The sequence below is a fragment of the Cyanistes caeruleus genome, chromosome 7 (genome assembly GCF_971803275.1).
Source record: "Cyanistes caeruleus chromosome 7, bCyaCae1.hap1.1, whole genome shotgun sequence".
Lineage (NCBI taxonomy): Eukaryota > Metazoa > Chordata > Aves > Passeriformes > Paridae > Cyanistes > Cyanistes caeruleus.
This window is the reverse complement of record NC_141707.1, coordinates 15,900,669-15,909,517: the sequence shown is the minus strand read 5'-3', so window position 1 is coordinate 15,909,517 and position 8,849 is coordinate 15,900,669. Positions and strand designations below refer to the sequence as shown.

General features: G+C 43.9%; 1 protein-coding gene across 12 annotated transcripts in view; it reads left to right on the top strand.

Moving 5' to 3' along the window:
* Positions 1 to 7,270: 7,270 nt before the first annotated feature.
* Positions 7,271 to 8,849, top strand: part of ADAM23 (ADAM metallopeptidase domain 23) — a 67,208-nt gene continuing 65,629 nt past the window's right edge. For 10 of the 12 annotated variants that reach the window (XR_015289152.1, XM_086897319.1, XM_086897328.1 and 7 more), the window contains exons 1-2: positions 7,271 to 7,511; positions 8,546 to 8,772. Coding sequence is in view for 11 of the 12 variants with exons in the window: in XM_086897319.1 (XP_086753445.1) it covers positions 7,358 to 7,511; positions 8,546 to 8,772 (381 nt within the window). In the remaining variant the exon portion in view is untranslated. The other 2 variants (XM_023930433.2, XM_086897326.1) reach the window with 1 other exon arrangement.

Here is an 8,849-nt window from a genome sequence, read left to right as displayed (position 1 = left end):
TTGGATCTTATTTGCATTTTTACAAAGATGACAAAGCAGAGGAAGCATGCCCCTGAATTTTGTGCTGCATTATGGCACTGGCAGCTGGAGTCTGGTAAAGCAGTAAAATATTGTTGAATTGTGATCCTTTCTGTGCTTTGGGAGATTGAAAATTTACTCGAGCTTCCTCAGGAAGCAAGAGATTAATAGCAGAAATTATGCAAAACATTCACTGGGATCTGTGCATAACTTTGATGCAATGTTACAAAACAACTATGTTGATGCTCTCTTCGACAGATGGGTCATGAGAATGACCAAATCTGTGGCTAACCTCTAAGATTTGGGAATCCATAGACCCAGAATGACTGGCAGGGAGAAGATGAAAGAGGACTTTCTTTGGTTGTATATAAAACTTATAAGGAAATTAGTTTAGAAGATCTTTGGTGTGGGGATCATAACACACCAATCTGTGATTCATGTCCAATATTGCAATATTTTTGTGATAAAAAATATATTGTAGTAACTAATATATGTTGGTGACACCCTAAGGCTTTAGTGCAACAATTTGATAATACTTTGCACTGATTTTTCTTGAAAATTCAGACCATGTATCTAGAGGAATGATGGTTAAATATTTTAGGTTCTTTAGGGGAATCAGTGCCAAAGCCTAGATACAGCATCAAATAGGAATCTTTTAGGGTAGCGTGTTTCATGTCTGATTCATCCCTATGCCTAATTAGGGAAAGAGCAGGGAAACTGGTCCAAATTTGTCTATGAAGAAAAAGCAGGATGCCTAATTGGATATAACAGTTTCTGGGTTTTTTCCGCCTGTTTCATAGAGCTGCATTTTTTTGGAAACACCGGGATTTTCCTCATGTGATGAGCATTGCCACTTCTCAGCATTTTTACCTACCTTTTATAGCATATTATGACAGCAGTGATGACAGCAGCAGCAGCAGCACAGGTGTTTCTCTTGAATGCAAGACTGTGTGTACCTGAGCAGCACCTCAGCACCAGCCAGATATTGAAGGATGAATATTTCTATTTTGGGGTGAACATTAGAAACGCAGCTGTAACACCTTGAAATTCTGTTTGTCCACACCCAGTGAGCCATCTTCCAAGCAATAGTAGCTATAGATAGTAAGTTCCTTTTCCCAGTGAGGTTTAGTAGCTCAAGCATGTGTTGTACTGGCATGGCCATATTCCTTCTGCTTCTCAGGCTAATGCAGCCTTTACTCTTTGGGGCCTCTCTGTGCTAAAAGATATTTTCAACTTCAGTCTCATAAAATTTTCACCTATCACTTGGGCTTACATGCTGTAAGCATTGAGAGCCTGGTCCTTTCTACCAGTAGAGGGAATGAGCTATTAGTGCTAGTGTTGCCTCAGGAACAAAAGGGGGCCACAAGAACAAATGGGTTTCTCTTGGGCATGAATAAATTTATCATGAATGAATAAAGGAGGAGGATTGCTTACTGATTCTAACCATAAGCTTCTGAAACATCTTCCAGTGGCAGTAGAAGGACAACCTCCCCAGTTACTCTTGAAGGAAATGTATGGAATGAACTGTGCAGTGGAATAGCCAGGAGCTGGACTTGATGATTCCAGAAATCCCTTGCAGTCCCCTTCTCCCCTGTGCAAGAGTGTCAGGGAATGAGTGATGACATCATCCCTCCCCTTTCCAAAGCTGCACTGGAATAGCTGCAATCTAGCTCTTTTAGAACCTACCACTCGGAAATATTTGATCAGCGGTGGTAAGTGCTTGGGATGTAAATTCCATGTATTTATTTTGAAGGATATATAAATCAAAGTACATATCTAAGTAAGATTTCCCCTGCCACCCCGTCTTACTTTCCTGACACTATTTTTACATTTTACCTCACAAGAGTGAAACAAGCTAGCAAGGAGCAGGCTGTTGTCACAGCCAGAGTTAGAAGTGCTTGCTTATTAGAAGGGCAGCCTTTTCTTTCCCTGCTGGTGGCATATGTTTTACTTGCTAAGTATATCTGTACCAGAACAGTTGACAAATGTGTCCTAGGTAGCTTCATTGACCAGTACGTTTCTGCTGCTGCTCTCTCTCTCTCTCATTAATAATTTTGACAATATGGTGAAAAATTGGAGTTTTTAGTATGAGAATACTTCCACTGATGGCATAAACTCTCACTGCAGTGTCTTGTGTACAGTTTCTTACATGCAAATACTTAAATCTGCTGAGGAATCCTACTAAACAGCTTGTAAAGTCCTTTGGCTATGAAGGCTTAGTTAAATGTATAAGAGGACACAGTGGATTAATTCTGAAATTAGTCTGGCACGTTTATTCAAAATAATTTTTCCTTCATCCTGAATTAAATGATTGATTTTAAGTTTCACCTGGATGCAATTTGAACTGCAATTAATAAACCCTCTGACCCATTTGTTATTAGCAGCACAGTTGGGTTCCCTTTCATTCTCTGCTGAACACTGGTAAGATACATTCTTTTACCATTTTACTGTCTCCACTTGACCTTAACATTAACATTCCACAGGGTTAAGGGGAGAGGGCTTGCAAGTATATCCTAATTTCTGTGTATATTCTACCCTGGAGTGCTGGAACATACAGTACTCACAAAAGAGTTCATTTGTGCAGTATCACTGGTGAGCAGAGTGATTAATGAAGGTGTGCACACAGATCTCAGTAAATGAGTGACAATTCTGAGGGAAAAATGACTTTTTTACTGCATTTTATTCTATAGTATTACTGTGTTTAAAATAGTGTTGTGTCCAATATTGTACATAGTTCCACTATTGTACATAGATGGGAAAACTGTTTTTAGGGCTCTGCTGAACTGTGAAGTAGCAGAATAAAGCTCTTCCTTTAAAGTGTATGAGGTTGAAATAAAGACGGAAAAGTGAAAGATAATGGAAACCCAGTTCTGTTAGATCTACAATTTGGAAAATGATGCCTGCTTCTGAACAATCTAGTCAGTGCTCTGTTTCCTGAATCTGTCTTATGTGTTCCTCACATTACTGCATCACTTAATGCTTTCCTACCCCCTCAGTTACTGAAAAGTATTTACAGAGCTAAAATATACAGAATAAGTGAAAAGAACTGATTTTTCTGACTAAATGCTGCTGCATTGTTATGTGGTGGGGTGTGTAGCAAGAGATGGTCATATAATTACAAAAAATTCTAACAGCAATATTCTCTTTCACTCTACTTACTGAGGAGCTCTTTAAGAATAGCTGAACATGGAGAATTGGTGAGTATTGAAACATGAATGATTGAAACCAGTTATGCTAATGCAATGTATTGTTCATTGCAATTACCAGGTTTCTTCTCAGTATAAATTATCCATACTTACACTGCATATGATACAAAGTAAGGAAATATGGGTGGCATGAAGTTTCAGTACAGCTTTGTCTTCACTGTTAACCTCCTGTTGAGAAATTGAGAATGGCTACCACACTCTTTTGCATGCAGATTACAGGTTGTGTGCATTAGTTTAGAGCCAGCTAATGAGGTTCTATTGTTAAAAGTCCCCTGTGTAATTACCACTTTTTAGACTTGCAGCATGCTTGGTACCCCTCCTAGAGCCATTAGATTTCTTCTGTTATTTACAGCATTGGCTCTGCTCTTTGCTATTGCAAATAAAAAGGAAATTTCTCTTACCAGGGATCTGTCATTTTGTCCTGTGTGTACAGCACAGCGCACAGCAGGACCCTAGCTGAGCCTAGCTAGCGCTGCAGTAATGTGAGTAAATCAGAATCAGACTTGACTACTGCCCTTCTCTGGGAGCAGAGTTCAGCAATAGCTGCTTCTGCCATGCTGTTTGTGCTGCCTGCACCCCGTGGCGTTTATACCTTTCACTGGCCAGGGTCAGTCTGGAGCTGCTCACCTGGAATCACCCGCTATTACCAAAGTGTCAGACTATGCTAGTGCTTTACTCCTCTGTAATGATCACTGTTGTAAATTTGATTTGTTCTTATGGCATCCCTGCAAAGACTTTTTGATAAATCAGTCACCCATGTTTGCATCTCCTGAACTTGTCTCCTTCATATTCCATCTGCAACAGAAATATTCCTCTTTTTGCTTATTTATTGCAGGACTTGTTACATGGATTCTCAAAATAAATATTAGATAAGAAACTACTGTTGAAATCTAGAAATTTTCTTTATTTTCTAGTAGGATACTGTCTTACTGTGCTCACTCAGAAAGGTCAGTATTATTTATGCTTTGTAAGGAACAAGTTCTTTAAATCCATATTTTACACAGAGATTTTCTCAGAAGTGATATGTTGACTTTTTTTCATCAGAAAAGGCATTTGATTGTGTTGGAAGTTTGTTATCTTTATGGCTGGGTTAACAGTCTGGACCAACATCTTCCACCTGAGTATCAATATGAACAACCAAGATTATAATCAGCAGTTTTGCATCTGAAGCCATTGTTTTTTGAATTGTGACACTATGAAATTTCATCCCATGTGCTCACTGTCCCCCCACCCTGATAAAGGAGGAAGGAATTGAAAGCTCTGGGCAATCATCTGAAGTTGTGATGTAAAGTCTATTTAACACCCTGATTGAAAGTATGTGTATACCTTGCATGGTACACATTTGTTCCCCAGCAAGTCTTGAAGCTCCAGCTGTCAGCTGTTTCCTGTGTCTTTCTGACTTAGATTTTCAATCTCTTTCACTGGATACAGATGCTACAATAACCCATGCTTCTGGTATTTTGTTTTCAGACATCTGCAGTGCAATCCATCTGGGATTATTTCGCAGTGTCATTCAAAGTTGAAAGCAAGTTCAAAAAAAAAAAAAATAAAAAGCAGTTGTCATTCATAGTAGGACACTTCATCTTGAGCTGATTATGTTCTGTGAACTGCAGGTTTCTAGCAGGTTTATGAGGCACAGCTTGAGCCACATGCCCATCAGGGCTTTGGAGAGTAAGCGTATCTGCTTCAGATGGTTCTTCAGGTGATTATTTCTGCTGCAGGCTTGGACATGAGTTTAAAGAACTTCAGAAAATCTTTGCCCTAGACCATCGTTGTACAAAAAGGCAATCATTATTTTCTACCCTCGCAACCTGGGCAGAAAATTCATGACCTAATAGCTTCAGAGAGCAGATGTTTCCGGTGTTCACTGTTGCTAGACTTTTTTCTTGTGTATGGTGAAATTGCATGGTCATTCTACTCTTTTTCTCTTTGCTCTAAAATATTTTTAAAAATTGTAAATAAATTAAATTTTAATAAATTAAAATTTATTTTAGATCTGAATGCAGTGACATAACTGATCCTTTGTTCTGTTTATATGTTTATGGGAAGAAACATGAGCTGCTGTAGTTTGAAATATTCTTGTAGTTTGAAATATTCTTGTGATATCTAATGATGAGGAACAGCTGGGCTGGGTGGGCTGCATGGAAAATGCCTGGAGATGTGAGATTTAAGGGAGACCATTTTATGTAAAAAACTGGTATACCTTTCTCATTAGACCTAGACAACAGTGAAATCCTATGGCATATTTTATATTTTTTTTATCCCTGGCAATACTATGGATCTGTCTTTTCAAAGTGTTTGTCTGCTGCTACACACCTAGATTTTGAGGTTTCACAAGTAGCACCTATTTACCCAGCATGAGAATTCAGAAATAATTTTTAAAAAAATGAATAACACTACTGTTATAAAGTAGTCTGCATGGTTATGATCTGTAAAACTGCTTATACTTTCTAAATTAACAATGATAATGAAATCAGGCTGGAATGTAGAGAAAATTATGTGGAACAGAACACTACCTATCTTTCTGGAAATACATGTGGTATGCAGACTCAGATTAGAAGGCATAAACTGACAAATAAAAAGCAATATCCAGACAAAAAAAAAAAAAAAAGAAAGAAAGAAAGAGAAACATCTTTAATTCCTCAGCAGCAAGCCTTGCACCAAAATAAAACATATCTGTTCTTGGATATTAGAAGTCTGCTGGGCAAGATGTTTGCTAAGAAATCCATATCTAGACTTGTCTCTAAACTCAGGTTTTCTGACTCTTGAAGTCACAGAATGAATAGAAAACAGAAGATTCATCTTCTCGTATCTCTTTGAAGTTATTTTTATCTTTGCAACTATTCTTCATGTTGGTGGTTCACCTCAGGCATGCTGGACTGGAAGTATGAGAGGTACTATTCACTGCACAGAAATGCACCAGTCCTTGTGTTTGCGGTCCAAACTGTCTGCTGCTGAACACAGAGTGGATTTACACCAGGTCAGATCTGACCATGCACCTCCCTGCAGTCTTCCTCTTGGTTTACTGTACACACATCCTTTTCTTAGTAATATATGCACACCTTATTTTGGTAACATTTGGTTCTCACCTCCACCCCCGTTCATTGCAGGGGTTAGCTGCAGTCAGTAAGGATGAGCGGGTCCCAGGGAGCAAAGAGAACGCCGGGGGGATGGAAGGAGCAGAGCTGTTAGCTGGAGGCGTTGGGAGGGAGGACAGGGGGAAGCCTGAAGCTCCGCACAACTCTCGGAGCAGGGCCTGCTCATGCATCGCTCTGCAGTGGCTGGGGACTGCCAGCTCTGAAATGGCTCAACTTGCAGAGCTGCCCGGGGCGCGAAGACCGGCCCTGCTGTCAGGAGAACAAGCTGCCCCTGCTGCTGTTCAGTGGCTCCGGAGACTTCCGAACTTTGCTCAGGGCTGACGGATTATTAAAGTAATTTCACTCTGAGTGAAAGTTCTTCGAACTAATTCCTAAACCCAGCTGGTTGCAGCTGTGGCCACGTCAGGGGCGAGGTCTACGCCGCGGGCAGCCGCGCACCCGCTCCCAGCTGCCGCTTCAGCCCGTCCGGCCGCGCCCCACCGCAGCCGCGGGACCCCGGCCCGGGGCAGCTCTAGGAACAGCTAGCGGCGGTCACCCCCTCACGGGAGGCCGCCCCTCGCTCTCGGCTGCACAGCGGGCGGCGGCCCCCGGGACAGGCGGAGCGCGTCCGAGCGGCGCGTCGGAGCCGGCGGGGCCCGCGGGCAGCACATCGGACAGCGGCCGCCGCCCCGCCCGGCCCGGCCCGGCCCGAGCGCGCCTGCGCGAGCCCGCGGGGCCGGAGGCGGGCGCGGAAGGTGCGCGCGCGCCGCCCGCCCGCCCCCGCGCTGAGGTGTCGAGGCGGGGCCGGTGTGTCCCTCACGGCGGCGGCGGCGGCGGCAGGAGCCGCACGGGCGGTGCCGCTGCGGGGACCCGCCCGCCCCCGCGCTGAGGTGCTGCTGTGTCCCTCACGGCGGCGGCAGCGGCAGCGGCAGGAGCCGCACGGGCGGTGCCGCTGCGGGGACCCGCCCGCGCCGCTCCGCCCGCGCCCCCCGGGCACAGCCCGCCGGCCGTGAGGGCTGTGCCGCGCTGCCCCCCCGCCCCGGGGCGCTATGAGCCATGAAGCCGCCCGGCAGCAGCTCCCTGCGGCAGCCTGGCTGCGACGGCCGCCGCCGCCCCGCGCTCCTGCCGCTCCTCGGCCACCTCGTCTCGCTGCTCCTGCTCCTCCATGGCTCCTCCTGCCCCCGGGCCCGCGCGGCCGCAGCGGCCGCCGGTGGGTATGGCGGGGGCGCGGGTGCGTGTGCCTGAGGTGTCTGCGGCCCCTCCGTCGCTGTCCCCCGCGATGGACCCCGGCAACATCCATTCCCCCTCAAACCATTCCTTCCTCCCTTCCCGCTCCCAGCTTTGTGTACGTGTCTGTGTCGACGCGTGTAACCCCGGGGCTCAGTTAACATTTCCTTGGCTTGCTTGCTTGCACAAGAGAGGTACGTGCGGTGCCGGTGCTGCAGTGTGTTGGGTAGGGATGCTGTGCGTGGAAAGACGCCGGTGAGGGATGCGACGCAAAAAGCTTAGGTGGGCTTTGTATGTGTCACGATGCATGTGGACGGCGATCCGCTAATTTGTCTGCTTGGGGTCGGATTTTCATGTGTGCTGTGTTTATTTGCTCTTGGTTGCATTTAGGTGGAATGCTCTGAATGCAGTCTGTCTGTGCATCATGTTATTATTGTTAGTACATTGCCGTTACATTGTAATATTGTTATGTTGTTACATCGCGTTGATTGACTATCTTGAAATTTTGATGAGGAACGATACAGGATTTCATTTCAAAAGCTGCTGCTGAAGAGGGGTCTTGTCAAACTTAAAAGAAGTAGAAATCAATTCCCTTTACATAATAGGAAGTTTAGCATTCAGTGCACATGGACTCTGAATTCAGTGTATGTTAGCAACACGGGGAGTATTCTTAGCTTTTTGTAGATTTTTTGGTGAAAAAATTTAGCTATCCAAGATGGGCTGGGGGTAACTACATATGCATTTTTTTTTTTTCCTCTTGAAGGTTGAGAGATATTAAAATATTTATAATCTATGAGTGCATATGAAAATGTATATGCAATTAAATAAATAATGTTCTTTCTGAAACCATTTTATGTGTGAAAAATGAATCAAATCTAGCTCAATGAGTAAGCTATCTTTTTGTTTGCTTGAGTGATTAGTAAAATGTTAGAAAACTGCAAGCAAGTATGTAGCATTTTCATGGAAATAAACACATTCTGCCATGGAATTTACGGCTGGCATATCTTTCTTCCCCAGGCCTGCACTGGAATGAAACAGCAAGCGGTATAGGGGAAGTACTGGCAGATGAAGAGAATACATTTCAACAGAGTAACAGCAGTAACAGTAAAAATAACAGCTACAGCAATGCAATCCAGAAAGAAATCACACTGCCTTCAAGACTAATCTATTACATCAACAGAGACTCTGAGACTCCTTACCATATCCTGGATACCAGGGCAAGGCACCAGCAAAAACATGACAAGGTAGGGTAAAAAGAGGCTCATCTGCAGAATTTTCAAAACAGTGACATGGAATGTGAAACTGTTTGTTTTAATCTGTA